Source organism: Pinus tabuliformis, chromosome 8, assembly GCF_031772625.1.
Source record: "Pinus tabuliformis cultivar Carrire ecotype Pingquan chromosome 8, CPIR1, whole genome shotgun sequence".
Taxonomy (NCBI): domain Eukaryota; kingdom Viridiplantae; phylum Streptophyta; class Pinopsida; order Pinales; family Pinaceae; genus Pinus; species Pinus tabuliformis.
The window spans coordinates 1,825,553,804-1,825,578,767 of NC_142294.1; the positions used below are offsets into that span (position 1 = coordinate 1,825,553,804).

General features: G+C 43.7%; 1 protein-coding gene across 1 annotated transcript in view; it reads right to left on the reverse strand.

Annotated features, from left to right (window-relative positions):
• D-CDES (D-cysteine desulfhydrase) overlaps nucleotides 1-24,964 on the reverse strand; it is a 404,250-nt gene that overhangs the window by 279,511 nt on the left and 99,775 nt on the right. Inside the window, exon 5 of the mRNA XM_089374568.1 lies at nucleotides 14,246-14,337. Coding sequence (XP_089230694.1) covers nucleotides 14,246-14,337 — 92 coding nt within the window. The remainder of the gene's footprint in view (nucleotides 1-14,245; nucleotides 14,338-24,964) is intronic.

Below are 24,964 nucleotides of genomic sequence, written 5' to 3' on the forward strand. Positions count from 1 at the left end.
ATTAACCCGCTGAGTGTTGTACGTACTATCTTCCCTTGTGTATTGTGACTGTTGCATCCGTGTGGATTGCTCCTCCAAAAGCTGCGCATGTCCTGTTGTGTTGTGTGTTTCTAACAAAGTTGGGGCTTCCTCCCATCCAACTTGAGACTCACTCCCACCCTCTCTCTCTACGGTGAAAGAACCTTGACACAAGTGACACTAGCACTCACCAAGCATGCAAACCTCATTGTTCAAAGACAAAGCAGACCACTCTCTTGTGCTGACAAGCAAGAGCTAAGGCAAATATTTAAGATAATGGCAACCGGACCATCATACCAGATGGGACTCCCACAGGAAACATTGTGAGGTCTAGTTGGGACTTCATACCGAGGAGAACCCCTAAATGTTGGCAGGTCTAGCACCGTCAACAGGTCCCGGACACAAGGAGGAGGAGTTGTGCAAGCATCTATAGCAATCCTGGACACTCTCTGTAGAACTGGAAGACTGCGTCTAGAACAAATCTGGACGCTCCCAAGTGAACTGTATGAGGGCGTCCGGGGTCAAAACATACTCAGATCTGCCTCAAACCCTAAACGCTCTCACAAGGCTATTGAGAAAGAATCTATGGCAGACCGGACACTCTCAGGACCATACTGTGCATGTGTCCGGGGACCAAACAGAGCAACAAAAGAACCTAGCCTCCCAAACACTCCCATAAACACGATGTGCCAACGTCCAAGGCTCCCTGACCAATGTCGATGTGTCTTGGAGCTTTCGCTTAACTCAAACGCATGTTAACAGGCCAGCACATTTTCACACGTGTTGTAACTGTTTGTAAGATTAATCTTGAACACTTATAATACATGTTGCTTTAACCTGTTTTTAACACTTGAACCTTTCACGTAAACTTGTAATAACGATCGTCGCACTCGCATGGATTAACCTGTTGAGTGTTGTACTTGCTATCTTCCCTTGTGTGTTGTGATTGTTGCATCTATGTGGATTGCTCCTCTGGAAACTGCACATGTCCTGTTGTGTTGGTGTTTCTAACAGAGTTGGGGCTTCTTCCCATCCGACTTGATACTCACTCCCACCCTCTCTCTCTGCGGTGAAAGAACCTTGACACAAGTAACACTAGCACTCACCAAGCACGCAAACCTCGTTGTTCAATGACAAAGCAGACCACTCTCCAGTGCTGAAAAGTAAGAGTTAAGGCAAATATTTAAGATAATGGCAACCGAGCCATCATACCGGATGCGACTCCCACACCAAACAGTGTGAAATCTAGCTGGGACTTCATACTGGGGAGATCCCCTGAATGTTGGCGGGTCCAGCACCATCCACATTTCTGGCGCTACAAAGAGGGCCGCCAGTGGTTTATGGTTGAATGTCCTCTCACACCCACTCATCAACCATCTGGTCAAGGCAGTAACTTGCACTCCCTCTCACCTACGCGCGACTTTGCAGTTGGTTACTCCTCACCTCCCAGGACTGAACACGAAATTTCATATCAGCACCTTCGCTCTGTCTGTCCCATCACCCGCCAGTTTGCGAAAGCAGTCAGACTGATCCCAGGAATACAACATCTTCCATACGCATCAAGAAAGCCAAAAACCACTCCCACAGGGGTTGTTGTATCATTAGTGGAAGAAGTAGTTCTTGCCACACTTGAAGGTCTAGCAGAAGTTGTTGAGAATGGAGAGGAACCTTCGATCTTCCGATAGGGAGAACGAGACACCCTCGTAATCTTGGGCTCAGACTCCACTACAGGAGGCGGAGGTGAAGGTAGCGGAGGAGGCGAAGGCGGAGGCGGAGACGAACCAACAGACTCAGAGCCGAAACCGTCAGATTCTGAAGAAGAGGAAGAGGACGAAGAGCAAGAAGACATGAGTGACCAAAATCTGGAATGGATGACTCAGGGACCATTGGCTCTCCCGGGTGCTTTGCACAAGATGCCAAAGCGGTCGAAGAGGATGATCACCAAGTTCGACCCTGATAGCATTGTGAAGGCAGAAGATCACTTAGACAACTTCTACTTGCAATTGCAGACACTTGAGGTACGCTACGATGACGTTGCATGTAGACTGTTCCCATGTACCTTGGATGGTCGCACAGCTGCATGGTATCACAGCCTTCCTGTCAACTCGATACAGAACTAGGGTTTGCTCAAACGTATGTTTTTGGAAAAGTTTGCTGATGACAAGACCCCAGCCATGTTACTCAAAGAATTGGAAACCCTGAAGGCGGTGGGGAAAGAAAAGGTAAGATATTTCAAACAAAGGTTTTTGCGCATATTGAATAAGTTCACAGTGGACACGAAACCTCACGACTCCATCACCGTCAATTACTACACGTCCGCACTGCCGACCAGCATTGCACAATTCGTCAAGTGAGCTGCAAAACCAACACTATTAGAAAATTGCGAAGAGGCAATTGTTGTTGAATAGGACATGCGCGCGATTGGAGTCATCAAGGATGATGAACCAACAAAGGACTCCAGAGATGCAAGCAGGAAGCCACAGGCTGCGACAAGTAATGGTAAGGACAAGGAAACAAATTATATTGAAACCCTTACTCGTCTTGTCAAAAACTTGACGATGGAAATGTTCAAGCTCAAGCAACGAACCATTGACACATCTGCGAGTAGTCGATCACCCAAACAGAGACAAGGAAGCATGTCATCAGGCAGCAACCGTCTCTTGACTAAGATTGTGCAAAGCTCTATGTTCCAGCTCGAACAGTGCGCAAATGACAAATTTCGTTCATTCCATGAAGATGATCACTCAGAATGGTCCTGTTCGAACTGGAAGCGAGTTGCAGGCTCAGTATGCAACCGCACACTTGACGTAGCGAGCAGTGGGCAGCGACAGCCGACAGATATGGACATTGAAAAAAATGTTGTGCTGAATGAGGCATCAAGCTCTGGGCATGTGGTAAACATGTATCAGTGCTCGCAAGCAATGCAGAAGACAAACACCGAGAAGCAACCCCAAAACCAAAATGAACGTTACAATCTCAGAAGTAAGGGGGTTCCTCTTACACTTGGGGAAGTGAAACAAAAGCTTGAACTGCTGAGGAAGGTTGATCCACCAGCCGTCCAAAAGGAGAAAACATAAAGAAAGCTAGAGAAGGCAACGGTAGACAAGAGTACATCCATGAGCAGCAAATTGCAGAACACTCCGCCGGACAAACGCGAATACCAGTCTTACCTCGTACACCTCGGTGAGTCTACCTACTCTGGATTACAACATTGTGGATGACATGAAGAAAACTCGCGCAAACATCAGTTTGTTCGAGTTAGCTAAGATCCAAAGTTAGCGGGACATCCTACAGAGCACACTGAGACAGACATCAGCGGACAGTGCATTGTTTACCAGCAAGGGAGCAAGCACACCTCCCGGATTGCTTTCAGTTGTGCTAAACACACTCTGGATGGAAGAAGCAAACTCTGTTTGCCCTCCATTCCTGCTTTCATTCGAAATCTTCAACTGTAATGTTCACAACTGTTTGGTTGATTCTGGCGCGGTAGCCAACGTCATGTCGCTCTCCATTGCCAAAAAGATCAATGCGCAGTGGAGCAAGACATTAGCGCAAATCATCCAACTTGATCGAACATCTGTACCAGCCATTGGTGAACTTCGCAACGTGATCATCAGACTATCTCACGACGGCCGAGTTCACCAGTGCATAAACATTGTTGTTGTGGACATACCAGAAGTATATGGCTTACTACTCAGCAGAGACTGATCCAGCAAGTTGAACAGTTACTTTGCTACAAACTAGTCGCACTTGTGGCTTCTGTACAAGCACAAAAACAATCAAATCTTAGTGTTATCCAAGAGATACATGAGGCACAATGTCACTCCCACCAATGGCGAAAATGAACCGTTGGCCTTCGTAGAGCTCATGTTCGACAACAACCTCTTGGAAACAACGTTGGGGTGTTATCCCGCACGGCTAGCCCCAACCCCACCAAACACACAGTTGGGTCTGCTTCCTTGCCCAACTGATGGAAATGAAACTTGTACAGTACATTGTAACATTAGTAGCAGTAGTGCAAGCGCGTCGAACGGTCCGTGTACAGACGAGTTGTGGACCATGTACTTCGACGGATCAAAGATACAGGATGGCGCAGGAGTCGGGTGTGTCTTGATCAACCCAAACAACAGAAAGCATCTGATCTCAAGTCGCTCGGAGTTTGAGTGCACGAACAGCGTCGCTGAATACGAAGCACTTGTGTTGGGCTTGCAGAAAGCCATTAGCCTCAACGTGGTCGAGCTCAAAGTGGTAGGTGATTCGGAAATAGTGGTACGGCAAGTACGTAACACGATTCACTGTTTATCACTGCATCTCAAAAGTTACCAGCAAGAGGTATGGCGACTGATCTCTAACTTCCAAGCATTTAATATCATTGTTGTGCCACGAACGCGTAATGGAGCTGCCAATGCTCCGGCAAATGCAGCTTCTAGCATGTCACCGCTTAGGGAAAGATTTACTATGAAATTTTGTATAGACCATCTGTCCCGGATAACATAACTAATTTACGCGTGTTTAATGATGATCAACACATACTGCATTTCATGACCTATGCTGACACCTTCAAAGATGCAGCGATAGACGATGAAGAGCACGAGCGATCTCTGCAAGTAGAAGCTGGTAGCAAGGAAGGCCACCTCATCCCTAGGGGTGTGGCATCTTTGGAAAAGCTCTATGACTTGCAAGAATGTTTTCAGGGACCGAGGAACAGTAAAACCCACAGCTATACCATGATGCACGAACTGATTAACTTGGGAACAGAACAAGATCTGAAGTTTGTCAATCTCAATGCGTGTTGCACGCAGCAGGAGCGAAAAGCCTTTGTCCACTTGTTCAAACAGTGTCAGGATGTGTTCGCGTGGAAATACGATGATCTGAAAACTTATGACACGTGAATAATCCAACACATCATTCTGATCAAAGAAGGGGTCAAGCCATATCAGCAGAAGCTGAGGAAAGTACATCCGTCACTTGAACCCCTCATACAGAAAGAGCTCACCAAGTTGTTGGATGCGTGGATCATATACAGAGTTCGTCATTCTACTTGGGTTTCAAATCTTGTTCCTATACGAAAGAAGTCCGAGGAAATCCGCTTGTGTGTTGATTTCTGGAACTTGAACCGCGCCTCGGACAAAGACAACTACCCCGTGCCGTCTATGGAGCACATTCTACAAACAGTATCTGGGGCACAGATGTTTTCTCTACTTGACGGGTTTTTAGGATATAATCAGGTTCTGGTAGCTGAACCTGATAGACTCAAAACTACATTCTGTACCAAGTGGGGTACGTTCACATATAGACAAATGCCATTCAGGCTTGTGAATGCATGCGCGACCTTTTAGCGCGCCATGGACATCGCATTCCACGGACTCATCAAATAGAGCGTAGTGGTGTACCTCAATGATGTGACTGTGTTTTCAAGAAAACAGGGAGACCACATACGCCATCTGAAGAAAATTTTTGAGCGACGCCAGAAATACGGGATTGGCTTGTGAATGCATGCACGACCTTTTAGCGCGCCATGGACATCGCCTTCCACGGACTCATCAAATAGAGCGTAGTGGTGTACCTCAATGATGTGACTGTGTTTTCAAGAAAACAGGAAGACCACATACGCCATCTGAAGAAAATTTTCGAGCGATGCCAGAAATACGGGATTTCCTTGAACCGCAAAAAGAGCATATTTGTAGTGTCTGAGGAGAACCACCTTGGACACATTGTTACCAAGAGCGGGATCAAGGTTGATCCAGACCGGGTTTGGACTATCACACAGATCCCTCACCCAACCAACAAGAAAGCAATGCAGTCCTTCTTGGGAAAGATAAGCTTCCTCCAGAAGTTCATCTCGGATTATGCGCAGATAGGCAAACCAACAGAAGCCATGATCAAGAAGGATGGAGTTCACAGCTAGGGCAAGAGGGAAAAGTACGCATTCACTTGTATCACGCAAGCTATTGTAGAAGTGCCTGCACTCTACAACCCAGATTTCAACAGACTTCCTACTATACACCTTCGTCTTCGACAACTGGCTCGCTACAATACTCACCCAAAAGGATGAATTGAATGATGAACATCCCATCTCCTTCATGAGTGCAAGCATGTAGGGACCCAAACTCAACTACCCCACCGTTGACAAACAAGCATATGCAGTATACAAGGCGGTGAAACATTTCAGACCCTACTTGTTGAAGAATCATTGCATAGTCTATGTGCTTCACCCAGCAATCCACTCACTGGTTGTACAGCAAGAGCTGGGTGAACGACGTGCAAACTAGATAATAGGCTTGCAAGAATATGATCTTGACATCAAGCCAGTTCACGCCGTCAAGGGTCATCGTCGCTGCAGACTTGCAGCTGAGGCAGTACATGCACAGGAGGAAAGAAGAAGAGCTCGCCGGTTGGGAGAAGGAAATTAAAATGTATGACACAGTTCAAGCACCACCCACTGTAAATGGAAACTCTTGGTACGTAGATGTGTGCCAATACCTTGGGCAGGGTACCATACCCTCTCACTTTTCCATCAGACAGAAGAAGGCATTGTGTCTCAAAACTTTAGCTTATCAGTTGGTGCACGGAGAGCTTTACAGAAAGCACAACAACGGAATCATGCTTAGGTGCCTGGAGAAAAATGAACCAGAGAAGGTTTTGCAAGATCTGCATGACAGACCAGCCGGGGGTCACTTCGCGGGAAATACCACTGCGCACAAAGTTATGCGAACCGGTTTCTACTGGCCCACATTATTCAAGGATGCACACGCTTTCGCCCACAAGTGCCCAATCTGTCAGCGATGCGCCGGCAAAACGCTAAGGTCAGCAACCCCACTGCACCCTATTGCAATGACTGAACCGGTCCAACAATGGGAACTAGACATCATCAGGGAAATTTTCCCACATTTGTCGAAACAACACCGCTACATTCTGACAGCAACTGATTACTTGACGCAGTGGACAGAAGCAGTTCCGCTCAAACAAGTGAACAACCAAGAGGTCATCAGCTTCCTCCAACAGAACATCATCTCACGCTTTGGCGTTCCGGTATCACTTGTGTTTGATAATGCAACATACTTTTCATCTTTGAAGATTTATGATTTTGCATTTCAAAATGGTATTGTGCTTAAACACTCATCTAACTACTACCCGCAGTGAAACGGTCTCGCAGAATCCACAAACAAAAACCTTATCCGCATAATCAAAAAGACTATTTACTATGAGCAGCGTAACTAACACTCTGCCTTGACGAATGCTTTATGGACTGACCGCGTAACACCCAAACCCTCTCTGAATACCTTACCGTACTTCCTGGTCTATGGCAAAGAAGCCATCCTACCGCCCAACATCTACTTGCCTGCACTTCAGCTGTCTCAAGAATCCCAAGGCAAGCCTTGCATGTGAGTTCAGCGTAGGATGGATACGCTTCGCAAACTGCAGGAAGAAAGGATGAAAGCAAAAGAAAAGTTTACACTCCACTAGAACCGTATCAAGAGATGGTTCGACAAGAAGTCTGCAAGGAAAGCTAACTTCGATGTTGGTGACCTAGTCTTGAAATGGGGTAAACCCCTTGAAGACAAAGGCAAGCATACGAAGTTTCAGTCTCTGTGGATCGGTCCGTACACAGTCCATGAGAAGCTTCGCCCACACACATACTGTTTGCAATCACTTGACGGAAGGATTGAAAGACTTCCTGTCAACGGCCAAGATCTCAAACACTATTTTCAATAGGTCGGGTCGCGCCCTGTGCCATGTACATAGTCTGCTTACTGCTTGTCGTTTTTGCTTTGTTTGCTTCGCTTACTAGTTTTGTTTTGTTTTGTTTGTTTGGTGCCCTACTATTTTTGTTTTCCAGAAATAAGTGTTGCCCTCTACTGAGTTCTAGCTTTTGAATGAGTATGTGGCTGAGATCTGAAGAGACTTGTGACACTACAGCACTTGGCCAGTCCTGTGTCTGTCTTCTCTGTGCTTAGTTATAACCTTTCGCTGATGAAGTCTTGACGGGAAATACAAGCCGTTTTCAAGGGAAGCTTGGATCCAACCATGAACATGTGTCCACATTAGGAAACCCCATGCCTGTACTCAATCTTTTGCGCTGTGTGATCAAGTTCATCCAACGAGTAGAAACAGAGAAGGGGAAATCTAAACGAGCAAACCTATGTCAGAGGTCTTACATGCTTCTCTGAAGGAACAACCTCTTCTGCTCTCAATAAGTCAGGATCCCTCTTCCGCCCCAAAAATAAATAAGTGCCTATGCACAATCCTCTTTAAAAAATACAAAGGCGAAAGAAGAGAAAGGCTTCCTGCGCAGAGAGGTGAAGCATGCAACTCCATCGGGGTACTGACCAAGCTCGCTAGAAGTGGAGCAATGCGTGTGTTCCTGCGTGACTCCGCCAGGGTACTGTCCAGGCCTGCTGGCAGTGGAGCAACACCAGAGATGAAAACTTATACTCTGAAAAATTTTAACTCGCGAGCCAAACTACCCTTCCTGATTTTGAAACACTGTGATCAAGCTGAAACTTTTTGTTGTGTTTGACTAAGTTGGCAAAAGGTGAACCATGTTTGTCCATGGGGTAAGTGGGGAAACTGAAGTAACCCACACAGCGATTCAATACTCCCTGAAAGACTAAGGCCCTGTGTTGTCAATGAACCAAAACAGAGAAGCTGGAATTCTACCAGTGTGTCGCCAAGTGTTGTAGCAGCTGCAACACCCTCCAAAATTTTGGCCTGCATCCAATTTCGGAGCCTCCCTTGAGTTTTTACTTGATGTTTGCAATCACCCGGGCTCACCCCATGGGCTCGTGTTGCGTCTTTGCACCCTCTTTGCTTGACCGTTCAACAAACAGCTTGTTGCATGTGGGTCACAATGTCACGCTTGCAACCATGTTCTGGTCATGCACAAGGTCTTTGCTTCGTGTGTACATGTTGTGCTCGCCATGTAAACATTCATCGCACTCACACATGAAGTTGTATGCACTGTCATGCAAGCGTCGTCGCGATCGTTCAACGATCCATCGCAAGCGCCGTGCTTGTCGTTGGCACCATCAGTCAGTCATGTTGAGCATATGTTGTCTTGATGGTTTAAGGCGTCATGTCGTCAAGTTATGTTGAGTGTGTGTTCGCAAGGTTGCGTATGCACAAATTCACTCACTCACACACTTAGACATTTTTGTTGAAGTTCTGACAACCGGATCACCCTCTAACAGCCGGACCTCCACCCTGCAATCGGCTCGACCGACTGTCACCCAGAACAGTGCAAAAGCGTCCAACAAGCCATTTCAATCTTCACTGCCAGCAAGCTGATCAACCAACCCTCTTGCTAATCAACCGGAGAGTTTGACCGGGCAGTGACCCCGGGACTCACTCCCCTAAAAAATTGCGCAGAAGCTGCAGACCTTGTCTGCTCCGCTGACTGAGAAAATTGCGCAAACAGGTTGGACAGACACCAAGTGTTCGTCCTTGTCTCCCCTCCAGCATTGCGCAGTTTTTCCAGCCAGTCACCCATAAAACTGCGCAAATTTTTGAGCAAGCCCATCAACACCCCAGCATCCAGCTCAGCGCAGAAACTACATAGAGGTGTTCAACAGATCAGCCTCATAGCGATTGTGCAGTTTTTGTCTCCAGCAACGCCGTAGCCCGCTACCATCTCCCTCCAGGAATTGCACAGTTTTTTGCTGCCAAGCCATTCCACAGCCTGCTGCCAACTCCCTCCAGGAATTCCACAGTTTTCATTGCCAACCCTCCTGAAGCCCGCAGCCAGCTCCCTCCAGGAATTACGCAGTTTTTGCTACCAAGGCCCTCTGCTACCCAAACTGCTTCACTTCAGAAATTGCGCAGATCTGCCCTTCAGCCGAGCCAGATCTCGCGGACAGTCACTGCTGATCCGAATTGTCCATCTCAGTCTCCCAGTGACCTCTGCACAATTTTCAACAGAAATGCCCAAAGCTCGCATCCCAGATTGAAACTTTCCCCGCGCAGTTTCGCAGTCTTGTCCTCTCTCCCGGTCACCTGCATCCAAAAGTGAACAATCATGCATCATGGTAAACTAGAAGGTTTATGGATTTGATGACGTCTCTCATGAGTGATTGCAGATACAGGCACATGAACAAACATGACGCGACGACGGATGGGATGAACAAGGAGAGTACATGCAAAAGGATGTGTTCGCGAACAGGCGAACGAACAATGCATGTGAGGAGATGTATCCGCGAACGGACGACCATGCGAAGATGTGTTCACAGACGGAAGAATAGACAAACATGCAAGGATGTGTTCACGAATAGACGGACAAGGAAACATGCGAGGAGATATTTTCTCGAATGGACGAACATGTCAAGTATGCCAAAGTACAAGAAAAGGAGCAACATGAAGCGAACCCAATGACCATCGAGGACTCTGCACACCTTGCCATGCGGAGGTGAAGTTGTGATACACCAAGAGGATATCCATCACTCAACAGCACTGCAGCTTGACATGCACAGCACCAGCAGCATGAACATACCAACACTGTCATGTCAAGTCGTGTCATGAGTCATGTCAGCCACATCACTACTGTGAGCCATATTGTTGTCAATCAATGTAATGTAACGTGGAAGTCCAAAAGACCCACTTGTAATCTGAAGAGTCGTGTAATCTGAAAAGTCATGAAAGCCAAACAGTCATGAGGGAAGTCGAATAGTCACAAGGGCCAGTTTCACCTTTGGCTATAAATACCCCCTCATTTGTACATGCAAAGGACTTTTCACCTTGACTCCTCCCACATAGTCTTGAGAGTCTCTCATCTTTTCTTTGAAGAGTGAGTAGTGACTCCAACACCCCATCTAAAGGGTTAGTGATGTATGGTGTATCGATGTGTCTTGGAACTTTCGCTTAATTCAGAAGCCTGTTAACAGGCCAGCATGTTTTCACACGTGTTGTAACTGTTTGTAAGATTAATCTTGAACACTTCTAATACATGTTGCTTTAACCTGTGTTTAACACTTATTCTAATACATATATTAATGAAAATGCGTTTTATAAGTTGTTAGCGTTGTCTTGCCCGTGTTGGTTACCTCCCTGGACATCAGACAGAACCTTTCACGTAAACTTGTTATAATGATTGTCGCACTCGCGTGGATTAACCCGCTGAGTGTTGTACGTACTATCTTCCCTTGTGTGTTGTGACTGCTACATCCGTGTGGATTTCTCCTCCGAAAGTTGCGCATGTCCTGTTATGTTAGTGTTTCTAACAGAGTTGGGGCTTCCTCCCATCCGACTTGAGACTCACTCCCACCCTCTCTCTCTGCGGTGAAAGAACCTTGACACAAGTAATACTAGCACTCACCAAGCACGCAAACCTCATTGTTCAAAGACAAAGCAGACCACTCTCCTGTACTGACAAGCAAGAGCTAAGGCAAATATTTAAGATAATGGCAACCGAAGCATCATACCAGATGGGACTCCCACACCAAACGTTGTGAGGTCTAGTTGGGACTTCATACCGGGGAGATCCCCTAAATGTTGGCAGGTTCAGCACCGTCAACAGGTCCCGGATACAGGGAGGAGGAGTTGTGCGAGCGTCTATAGCAGTCCTAGATGCTCTCTGTAGAACTGGAAGACTGTGTCTAGAACAAATCTGGACGCTCCCAAGTGAACTGTATGAGGGCTTCCGGGGTCAAAACATATTCAAATCTGCCTCAAACCCTAAACACTCTCATAAGGCTACTGTGCAAGCATCTATGGCAGACCGGACACTCTCGAGACCATACTGTACGTGTGTCCGGGGACCAAACTAAGCAGCGGAAAACCTAGCTTCCCAGACGCTCCCATAAACACGATGTGCCAGTGTCCAAGGCTCCCCGGACGTTGTCAAGACCATACTGTGTCAACGTCTAGGGACGAAAATACTCAGTTACATGCTAGCGTCCGAGACCCAGAAAACCCTAGATCAGTGCGAGCTTCGACCTTGTAGTTTTGGACCCTTCGCAAGAGCTTTCCTCTGTCAGACTTGTGCAAACCAAGACAATAAGAGAAGAGAAGATGACTTGATCAATGTGTCCATATGAGCTTGAGGTCTCTTGTATTTATAGGCTTTCATGAGGGTCCACTTAGGGTTGAGGCTGACCTGTCCAAGTTAACATGTGCTTAGGGCCAACCTAACCAAATATACATGAGTGAATAAATAAATTCAAAAACCAACTTTCGCTTGTCCAAATAACGTGATCTTTAGGTCGATTTTGGTCCTCTCGAAAAGAGGAATCTATTGCAATTATTATCTTCATCATATGAGTTGTCCAAAGTGGAATTTGACTGCAGTTGCAAAAATTAACAAATCCCACACCCCTTTTTCCTCTAGCACCATGCCACTCTCGCACCATGAGCAGACGTCGGACGCACAGTCCAACCTATCCTCAAATCAAAGACCCTGATATGCCATACTATCAATTCACATTGTCCAAAAACCCTAACAGCGACCAAGTCAGACTGGTGAACTCGCTCCCTATGAACGCAAAACCTACTCTTGGAGATAAAAAAAAATGCTTGGTTTTCAATTAGATGCTAAGCTCTGATACCATGTTAGTTTCCCTTCAATCCCAATAACTAATTTGTAATTCTCTAAGTATGCGATCATATATATAATTAAACTATTGTTCTGAAACTTAAACTACATATACATTGAGTTTTCTAACTACAACATGCACAATGGAAATAAATAAAGCTAAAGACAAACACATTCAACACATAAGACACCAAATATACCCAAAAATCACCAACTTCAGCGAAAACCTACAAACTATGTCCATTTTTCTATTAGCTCAGCAAAATAATAATCTTCAGAAATTAATACAAGAAGGGAACATTTCCCTTCCACAACAAAACCATCTAAACAACTAAACCAAGCAAAATTGAAACCCCCCCTGTGCACTTCTACTACTATACGGCCAAGTGGTATGGCCTCTTTCTGTGCACACTAGCTTGTTGTACTGTCGTGCTAATTTTGGGTTGAGATATGGTTGTTCAGCCCTTTATCTTCCTCTTGGTCATTGATCGTCCTTGCTCACTTTTGAAAACATAACATCCTCTTGCTAAGCTAACACACACACTCTATGCCCTTTCGAACTGGCCACTTCAGCACCTTATTCCCTCTTATAATTTGTCCTAGGCCCCACCATCACTCTCAATGATTGAGATTAAATCTTGAGGAAGGGTTGAGATCTAATTATATGTTGACTTTGGCCTTTTTTATTTTTCCTATGTCCAACATTAGGAAATAGTGAATTAAATTAATAATTTGCTAAGTGGTTGTCTTGTATGTCCCTCTACTAGCCTTGGCACCTAGGCAAGCAAAACCCTTGCAAACCCCCAAAAATTAATTTATGTCTAAAAACGGTGTTGAAAAAAACCTTATTTCAGATTTGTACCACCCTTGAAATAGAGATAAAAAGTTGATTGAGATCTAAAAAAATAAATATTATTAGAGAGACAAGGAAAAATCCACTATAACTCTAAAACCATGGTAAAAATTATGAGGTAGAGGATCTACAATGAATTCTCCAAGAAACCCTAATCCAATAAACAAGATGAGCATGACAATAATAAGAGGACTTTAAGAGAGCGCGACATAATTAGAGTGAATTGACGTAGGTTCCCCTAGGCAAAGAATGATTAAACACACTTGAATGTGATGAGAGTATAAATGCAAAATGTGGTGTATTTTTCTCACTCGCATAAAAGTTAAGGGACTAGCCCCAAGGAGGAGGCTAGGCCAACCTTATCCTAAATTACAATAAAGTATAATAATTGCCCACTATTATTTACAGGTCGGCTCCTTAAGAGCCTCAACTACCCAGAAAGTATGTTAGCACATGGCCACAAGTGAAGATTAGCTGACATATCTCAACAAGTTTAAGGAAACTCTTGGTCATTATATTTTACAGTAGTTGGAAACCAATTCAGTATAAAGACTAATAGATTTTTTCTGCATCAATGGTCTTTCATATTTAGACTATATTGTTTTCTCACATGAATGTTCATCCTCTATCATACATACATTTGGACTCAATGTGTTTGAACATAAAAATGTCTAGTCACATACACTTGCAAGAATTCTATGTTTTGACTTCCTAAAAGAAGAATTAGAAAATAGTGTAGAATTCCAAACAACACATTAATTTTTCCATAGTAATACATATTCCTACACAATAAAATCTGCAAATTTTCCTGCAAAAGGCATCGAGTAAAGACTAAAAATCTTAGACTCTACCATGTTCCCAATGAGTTTGAGCCACCAACAGGAATAACATAAGGCTTCTTGCCTTCCTTTAACAACCTTTCCTCCAAGAATTTTCCAAGAGCCTGTACCAATGAGAAAAAATTCATTGTAAGACAAAACTAACACAAGGAAATTGTTTGTAATTGAACTAGTCTAGTGTGTAAGCCAATAGAGTAAGAAAATGCAAACAAGCCAAATAATTTATATTTTAAATAAGGTCATACTACTAAATATAATCAAAATACATCTTTTGGGTAATTGAGTTCAAATGTGAGGTTCTATTGCTTTAGGTTATATTACCACAAAATCTAGCAAGCCCCAAGGAGGGAAAGCCTATTAAACAACGAGCTACACTTGTTGAAGAATGTAACTAGTGTCGATCTTCATAATTGTATGATTCATGATGTAATTTATTTGTCAAAAAAAAGAAAAATAAATTTTATTATAAAAGAAATTGACTTATTAAAGCATGGGTTTCATGCTTGGGTCAATGGTTTATAGGTCCAAGCCTCCATTGTAGGCTTCTATGGTTTATGTCAAGTGTCCTTGTCCATGTCATAATGTAATAGACCCTTCTTCGCCATTGTCAATCAAGAAACAAATTTATTTTAATGTAAATTAGGTCATTTAGGCCTCCACCAAGTCAGCCTCAACTTGGACAAGTTGGCCTAATTAGAGAGGCCAAAACCACTATAAAAGGGCAGCAACTTGACTCATTTGGAACACATCAAGAACAAATTTGATATGCAGTTGCTAAAGGCATAAAAGGGTGTGAAATTCAAGGAAGAGGAAGGAAACCCTAACAAAGGAGAAGGAAGTCTTTGTCGAGCATAAGAAGTCGAATTTTCTCTCTATCTCACACGTGCGAAGTTGTTGGGTCGCTGGAAGGGCCAAAATTGCAGTACTGTAGCTACGTCAAAATTCTGGAGTAGCTGGGCCGAATTTATGGAATTGCAGGAGGGCGAAATTCTAGATTGTTGCTAGGGTTGTAGATGCTGGATAAGAAGAGACTACTAAAGTTTGTTGAATCATATTGGAAAGTTGACTTGGTGGAGGAGGAAGGCCTTTTGGTCAGGTCTAAGGTCTTGGTCTATCTCAATTTGATTAGTGGAAAAGTTTAACTGGGTTTTCCCCTAGAGAGGGGTTTTAGACCTGGTTGAGTGCCTACATCTAGTGTCATCGATCTTCATGTTTTGATTTGATCATTGCTTGATGAAACAAAGATAAAAGAAGAAAATAAAGAGAAGATAATAAGAACACAAGAACGTCACAAATAATTACCAATATAAGAGAATATTTCTGTCTTTCTGATTTTCTAACAAGACTAAGCAGCAACAATAGGACATTGGCCCACTGTCACCACAGCCAATGTCCCCTACTCTTTAACGTCTTTCACTGATGGGAGGAGTCTTGGTAGGAAGGAGATCACTTTAAAATATATAGGCTAGGTAAAGGGCACTAAGTGATCAAGCTACAACTCATTCAAAAGAAAGTCTCAATAAAGGTACAAAGCTTCAAAGAGGCAAATTGCTCTCTAATAAAAGTCCAAAGAAGGCACAAGATCTAGGGTTTTGAGGTTTTTTGATGGTGATAGGTATTCACAAGGTCAAGGCTCGGGAGAAAAGGCTTCCTACAATTTACTTCAACAAGTACTAAGCTCATACAACCTTCAAGGAAGTCCTCAAGTTGAGGAAGAAGAACCTATGGATTCCCTCTTGGATCAACACCTAAGGAAAGAGATTTTATGGACAAAACTCAAACAGATGCCCACCAAACTTGGGGCATAGGTAGCCTAGACCCTAAGCTTGATGTTTAGGCTTTTGAATTCACGAAAAATCGCATCCCTAAAATTTCGATGCAAACCCTACATTTTTTCCCTAGCCTTAAATGGACCGAATTTTGAGAGGAAAAATTATGGATGAAAGGTAGATATGACCACCAAAGACTTCGCTTAGTGCCTTGTCCTTTGGGCATATGGAGTCTTAAGATGTTTAAGATGAGACAAAACATTCCTAAGGAGGTTAAAATTGATGGCCAAGGTACCAATTCGAACATTTGCCTACTTAAAGAGATAATGGAGTTTCATAGAGAATTCAAAGATATTCATCCACTAGGAACATTCATTTCATTACTAGAAATCCTTTCAAAATTAATTTTCAACGATTAGGGCACAATTTTAGCATACTATAGAGCAACAATTCCATACATTAAACAAATTCAAGAGAAAAAAATCCATCAACATGAGGCACTTACAAAATGACATGCAATATATCCATCCAAAAATCCAAGAAATAGATCCAAAGAAGAAATGTGAATCATCTCCATACATCAAAATGCATCCAAAAGTGTCTCCAATAGCCAAACAAACAAATGCAGGGTCTTTACAAGAGTAAAAATCCAAGTGTGATGATGATCAAATACAAATGAAGTTGAGTCCTATTTATATGAGTCCAACTAGGTCGAATTTAGCCTATGAGCCCCCGAACATTATAAAAATGGGCAAGATACATCCCTTGGACACAAGTCGACCAAGTATCTTTTACAAAATACTAATTAACCATCCAAATGTTAGCCAAATTGATGATGTCATGCCGATGTAGGGTCATTGGAGGACCATGTTGAGTCCTCTTAGTGCCAACATGTGTGTGAAGTCCCTTAGGTTTTCCCTTCCTTAGGGCCCTACTAAATTGTGTAGTAACATCTTTGGTGTCATTGCTAGGGAGAAAGCAGGTCTGCCTCTTGAGTTCAATATTTGAAGAGGTGATTCCTCTAACGACAACATAGATCATTTTCTGATGACTCCTAAATTGCATGGTAGCGAAAGATACGAAGAAAACTTAGCTTCCATAACCAATGTCGTTGCTAAGAAAATTGTTGAACTTGATAAATCCCCTCTGAACAATCTAATAAGGCAACTTTTTCTGGACAACATGAATACCAACACTAACCAGAACCAAACTCAAAATCAAACCCAAACCCCTCAGCTTAAGAAATTGAATATAGCATCTTTCAAACATTTGGATTTCAACGCAATTCCTGATGCTCCACACACCTTGCCTGAAAAGTATCATGAGTGGCTACCCAAGTTCCACGGGAGTGTTGATCAAATTGTCGAAAGACAAGTAGATAGATTCTATTGGGAAATTGGTCCTCGAATGATTAAAGATGAAGATGTAATAATGATGTTATTTGCTTTAACACTTGAGGGAACTGTTAGGGATTGGTACATTAGCCTTCCCCAAGGTAGTATCACTAACTTTGACCAATTTGAGGATCTATTTAGGAAAAGGTGGGCCATTGATGCTGATGGAAATCATTCCATTCAAAATTGTACCATTTGCAAAAAGGATGGAATGAAGATATTAGAACCTTCATCCAAGTATTCAATAGGATTGTTAGGGATATCCCCGACCGTATCAAGCCTACTAATGCCCAAATCCTTGAAAAGTTCATCAAAGCAGTCCAAGGCAACTTAACATATCAACTTAGAGATCAGAAGCCTAAAACTCTTGCTAAAGCAAAGGAAATGGCCATCGAAATCAAACAAAATTTAAACGTTGTTCATATTGAAATGTTCAAATTTCCTAGGGCCAAGGTTGAAACTAAGAAGGTTAAATCAAAAGAAGCAGTTGTCACCTTGTATAAGAAATTGGACAAGCTCTCTGATGATATGAATGCTAGGGACAGGATGTACATGAATAAGTTCACTGCTCTAGAAATGTTAATTTTAGGGCTAAATTGTCCTTTGTTGTAGATAATTGTATTTTTAAACTTATTCAACAATTTCACATTACATTCACCCCATATCGTCACAAGCAATAAGATAGAGAGAACATCAACATAAACAATGCAGTGGAACAGTAAGGAACATTAGAAGAAAAGAATACACAATAGAAACCTCAGGTTTTAGTTCAGAGACCAAGGCAAAACCCCACAAGGGGGAAAACCAAAAAATCAATTCTTCTTCTTCTTAGATGTTCATCAAATGTTCAACTGAGGTACAAAGTACAATAATAATGAGACACAAGTCTTTCAACTTCAAACACATTAGGCCTCATAGGGCCAACCCTGTATCATGCAAGATCCTCATAAGATGGTAACACACAACTCAAGAAGTCCTCCACAAGACCTCTGATACGACTACCTCCATATTTTCTTAAGGTAGCATATATCTTTGTTACGATCATATCACTATCATCACAATCACAAGTATCATTGTCCTGCATCACTGTCATAAGAGCAAGTTTGACTGCCATAAGTACTGTCATAAGGAGTGCCATACATCTGTGTCCTATCTCTGCCATATATATCACTGAAGATATGTATAAGGACACTACTGACATGCCATTATACTAAAGATATCGTTGTCACATATCTTGTTATAAGCACAAGAGTCACTACTATACTTCATTGACATAAGGTACATCAGATCACTACCACAGATCATTGTTATAAGTACAGAAGATGAGCCCTTTTATCATCAGCCTTGTGAAAATTCGGTGATCCCTAATCCTACTACAATAACTAATAATATTTCTTCTATTTGTTAAATTACTTAAACAAATTATTTGCAGTTTTCTACAACAAATATCAAAATACATACACCGCAGCCTTCACAAATAAAATTCTATGGAAAATAAATACAAGGAAGATACTAGCACATAATAACCACAGTAATAGTTATTTGTGGACAACTGTCCCCGGAAAAACCCAATGTGGGAAAACCGATGCAGCAGATGAGGGTTTCTTTTATTAATCTTCAACAATAATTTATGTAGAAGACAAAATAGAGGAAAAGTCACTAAGAGAAATTTACTGGAGAATTTCTCACACTCCACAGCAATTTTATGACCCCAAAGAGGACCTCCTGCCTCTTTCGCTAGCCCTTCTGCGTCACTCTCTGCGTAGTGACTGCGTGGGCCTTGTGTCAACCCTTCTGTTGTGCTAACCTGCGTCCCTCCTCTGCGTTGCCTCCTCCAAATTCGTGCTACACTCTCAGACTATGCTGGTACCCTCTCTCTCCCACCTATAACTCACTCTCTGACTCGATTTTCACTTGCCAAACTGCAGCCACTAAGAAGATCAATCTACTTGAGCAACTGAGTATCTGCCCAAGTGTATTCTCCATCTACCCATCGACTTCTTCTTATAATCTTTTGTTGGAGCACCAACGGCCAAGATTAAAACATAATCGATGGGTAAGATTAACTAGAAGTCAATGCATGTCTTCTTCTAGAAGATTCTCACCATGACATAATTAATACCCTCTGATTAACCAGATTTCCTAAGTTTAGACTTAGGGAATCATTTAAAAAAGTTAATTATTTTAATTAAGTAGTCTCTAGGTGGAATTTCCAGAAAGGATTTCTGGGCTTTGGAGAATACATCTATTCTAGCCTATCCACAAAATTTCGTGGCTAGAACACATTCGATGCTACAAAAATCAACACTCCCTCTTAGCGAGGAATGTGTTCTAACGCTGCAACTCACTAAAGCAAACACCATATCTTTGCTTTACCTCCTGTCACGTTGCTGATGTTTGGTTGCTTTGCCCATCACTACTGCGCAACTCTGATATGAGCTACATTTGTGTTGTTGTTGACCTTGCTGAATTGTTGTCAACTACTGCCTTTGCACTACAACTCCCTCTCATCTGTTGTTGTTGCAACTGAGAATCCATCTGCTACTAAAACGGGTTCTCCACCATACCCATTTGTTCCCTGAACTGGATGAAATTAGCTCATCCTAGAGATTTCGTGAGTATGTCTGCCACCTGATTTCCTGTTGGGACATATTGCAGCTGGACTGCCCCACATTGAACACAATCCCTGATGAAATGACATCTGATATCAATGTGCTACGACCTATCATGAAATACTAGATTCTTAGAGAGTTTTATGCAACTTTGATTATCACAGTAAACATTGGTCACTCCCATTTTCTTCCTAAACACACTCACTAGCAATTTCCTAAGCCATGTGGCTTCACACATAGTTGTGCTAGCCGCCATATATTTTGCTTCTACTGAGCTCAATGCTACTGACTTTTTATCCCTGATGCACCAAGAGATCATGCCTGATCCATTGCTGAAGCAGTACCCGGAGGTACTTTTCTTGTCCACTGAACTACCTGTCTAATTTGCATCTGTGAATCCGCTCAACCTGACGTCATCTCCTCGAGTATATTTCAACCTGAGTCTGATTGTTCCACGCACATATATGAGAATGTGCCGAGCTGCTGCCCAATGTACCCTTTTCGGTTCCACCATGAACTGACTAAGGGAAAACCGGTGCATCAGATGAGGGTTTCTTTTATTAATCTTCAGCAATAATTTTTTGTACAAGACAAAATAGACGAAGAGTCACTGAGAGAAATTTACTGGAGCATTTCTCACACTCCACGGCAATTTTCTAACCCCGAAGAGGAGCTCCTGCCTCTTTCGCTGGCCCTTCTACGTCACTCTATGCGCAATGCCTAGATGATCCTGTCAGGAATAGATCATCCACATATAATATTAGGATTAGAGGCTCATTCTCTACAACCAGATAGTAGAGATTTGGATCTGTGTCACTCTTGACAAATCCCATCTTCTGCAAGTAGCCATCAATTCGACATTACCATGCTCTAGGTCCCAGTTTCAACCCATACAAGGCTTTCTTCAATCAGCATACATGAGACTTCTTATCATGTGTCTCAAAGCCTTCTAGTTGTTCAATGTATACCTCTTCTTCTATCACCCCGTTCAGAAATGTCGTTTTGACATCCATATGATGAATCTCCCATCCCATCTGTGCTGCAAGAGATATCACAGTTCTAATAGATGTATACCTGGCTACTGAGACGAAGGTCTCTTCGTAGTCAATTCCTTCCTTCTGAGCATACCCCTTAGCCACAAACATGGCTTTGTATTTTTCCACACTGTCGTCTACAGCGTATTTAATCTTGTAGATCCATCTTGAACCTACCACTGATCTGTCTTAAGGCCTTGGCACTACCTCCCAGACATCGTTCACCATTATGGAGTTTGTATTCCTCTACCATTGCATCCAACCAAACCTGATGTTGAGCAGCCTCTTGAAAACTAGCAGGCTCCCCATCCTGAGCTACTAATGTGTGATATCTATCAGGTTGTTTTAACTCCCTCTTATTGTTTCTTGGTGCACCGATGAAATCCTCAGCATCTCGCAGAATATGACAAAGTTCCTGTTGAAGTTTCCAAGTTTACTTAGTTAGAAACCCTCCATGCATCTTATCTGATTTATTCCTACCTACTCGTTATTTTCCTTAACAAGTTATTTACAATGTAAATACTGAAAATAAACACTAGTGCATGCTCAACATATTACAGATCAACAACTAAAAAGAAACAGAAATAAACACACCATATGACACCATTATTTTTGGACTAATGTCCCTAGAAAATCCCAATGTGGGAAAACCGGTGCAGCTATCTGAGGGTTTTCTTATCAAGCAATATCAGAGTACAATCTGGGTGTCGAAACTGGCCTACCCAACAGAGAATTTCCTTAGTGGTAATACATCTCCGTTTCTAACAAATCTACTGACTGAAACCCCAGATAATCCTTCCGGTAGCTACTCAGCACCAATTTGCCCCAGAAACCCTAGTGTCTGCCCAATCTGGACTGTGTCAATCTCTCCTAGCCCAACGTTGGCCCTGCGTTAGCCTATCTTGGCCTGCGTCAGCCCCAGGAGGCCCTATGTCCGCTCTCTGAGCCTCTGCATCAGCTACGCTGGCCCATTTGGTGCTCTACGCAGCACTTAGCTGCCTCTGCGTCGCCCTGCGTGAGCACTGGCTGCTCCTGCGTCACTCTCTTTGGCTGCTCTGCTACTTTCCCGACACTATCTTTGCCTCCTTGTCTCTCTAGACTCAATGCCCCTCAGCTGCTCTCCGATCACTGATTCTATTTCTCTTAGCAAACCATGCTCTAGAGAATAAAATGACTGATCACTCTGGTGTCTCCTCCAAGTGACCCTCAAGCCCCCTCTTATACTTTTCCTGTTGACATATCAACGGCCGAGATTAAGTTCCTAATCAACGGCTAAGATTCGATCTGGCTTGATCCATGTCTTTTGGACCATTCTAACACAGTTTCTTATTAATACACATTAATATTTTATTTTCCCTAAGTTTAGACTTAGGGACTCCATTAAAAATATTAATTATTTTAAGATCTCCTAAACTATTTAAAATCTGCCCAAACCCTTTCTCGATATTGGAGATCTCATGTGCCCCAACCTCTCCACCAAATTTCGTGGCTAGAGCACATCCGATGCTACCCCAAATCAACACTCCCTCTTAGCAAGGACTATGCTCTAGCAACACTCCTCACTGAGTATTACTCTGATCATCTGGCATCGGTCCCTGTGCTGATGCTAGGCCTGCTGCCCACCATCCTCTGCACTATTGTACCTTGTACTGTTTCCCATGGTTCTGCCACTACCACTGTTGCATCTGTACGACAACTCCCTCTGCATCCGTGCTACTGTTGGTCCTTTCTCCCAACACTGCATCCGCACTACACCTCCTCTCATCATGTTGCATCGTGCTGCCCATTGTTGCACTACAACTCAATTACTGAAAAGTAAGTAACTGATCTCCGAACTCTGACCTCTTTGTTGGGCTAGAGACCCTCCTGATGCTGAAGCTCTCTCTGCCGCTAACAAGTGCTCCCTCTCTCACCCCTGTGCTGCTGCAACAACTCCCTGCATCTTGCATCGTTGCACACCTCTCTTGCCATCCTACACTGGTGCAACACTCCTGTGCCTCTCGCACTGCTGCAACACACTAGCCTCGCGCTGTCTCGGGACTCCTACACTATAGCTCTCTCTGCCGCTCCATCCGCATCCATCTCTACCCGACTCATCTAGTCCTGCTACTCCTCTTCGGGACTCCCGTAGCAAGGCCTAATCCAAGAGGTTAGGTACCTCAAGGATCCTACCCCTCATCGCCTGTAGTCTTCCTGACTATAGCTCGATGTCTCCCCACTTCCGCTCAAGTGGTGCATGTGCACTCACGGCACAGTCACCATCTGTCAAAACTTCCTTCTCTGCCCGTGTTGGCACTGCCTTAGTCTTGGAAGACTCTCCTTTACTCTTCTTCCTTGGACACTAGGTCGCATAATGACCCAGCTTCCCACAGTGGAAGCACTTGATCTTGGAAAGATCTTTCTTCTTCCACTTTTCCTGCTTTCCCTCAGATGCTAGGGCCACATCTTTCTCCTCCTGCTTGACTTTGATGATCCCTTTGCTGCTGCTACCTATCTTCAACTGTCGTCTGATCTCTTCCTGGCAAAGAGCTGCCCACATCTCGTCCCAAGGTGGAAGTGTTCCTCTGCTCAGTATACTCTAGACAAACACTTCCCAGTCTTCTGAGACAACATTCAGGGTTGTCCTCACCATTAGCTCCTGATCCGGTGTCGCCCCTATAGTAGTCAACTGATCTCGGATCTCATTCAGTCCTCTGAGGAAGGTGTCAATCGATTGTCCCTTCTTCATCTGATACGACCTCATCTGATTCTCAAGCAGCATTCTTCTCTACACAGAAGTATGCTGGTACAGCTTCTTGAGAGCCTCCCACATCTCAAATGTCGTTTCCTTCTCGGCTATGTGTGGTACTACATGATCCTTGACCCCATCAAGGATAATGCACTTGGCCCTCGCCATTGCCTCCTCATACCTGTCATTATCACTGGGGTCGACTGGGACAGCTATTACCTTCAAGGTGAAGTTCTTGACATGATTCCTGTCAAGCACAAATAAGATTCTAGCCTTCCAGACTGCAAAGTTCAATGCTCCGTCCAATCTATCCTGGTCTCTTACCCCGTGTAGTGCCATGATGCTCCTCTACTTCCCTCCTGGAAGTTCTCTATTCGACTCCTCTGAGTCTCTACTTCCTGTCTGGAAGTTCTCTTCTGGACTCCCTCTGAGTCCTGATTTCCCTCCTGGAAATCCTCCTGTCGCTTGTCGAGATGCCCCCTACTCTGATCGTCTTGTGAAACTGCACTGCTGATCCAGGTTCCTCTGCCAGAAACCCTCGGTAACAACTCCTCTGGCCCTACTCTGTCAGGTATTGTTCTGACTACAATACCTCACCATCACCACTCTGCAATATTCCTGCAGCCTTCTAGACCCCAGCAACTGCCTATCTGTGAACTGCGTCAGCCCCTTTCTGCTTCACAATGGCTCTACGTCAACCCGGATGGATTTGTGTCAGCCCGTATGGATTTGCGTCAGCCTTGGGATGACCTGCATCAGCCCTCTAGCCCTCTACGTCAACAACGCTGGCCTCTCTGGAGCTCTGCGCAGCTCCCAACTTCCTCTGCGTGGCCTTGGCTGGCTCTGCGTCACACTCCATGGCTTTTGCGTTGCTGGAAACAGTTTTTGTCACCTCAAGGCAATTGTTTTTTGCTACTATTGCTCCACTCAACTGATGTCTTTTAGTCCTGTGATCTGCAATCACGCTTTGATACCATGTTGAAGTTTCTATGTTTACTTAGTTAAAAACCCTCCATGCACTTTATCTAATTTATTCCTACCTGTTGACCACTACGTGTCAACGACCCATAGCAATACACCCCCTTTTTCACAAAAGGGATAGCGCCTGATCGATGTGTTCTGCCATCTAGCTATCATCATCAGCCTGAGGATCATCTTATAATGTAAACCCATTCTGCATGTGTGTAATGTAAA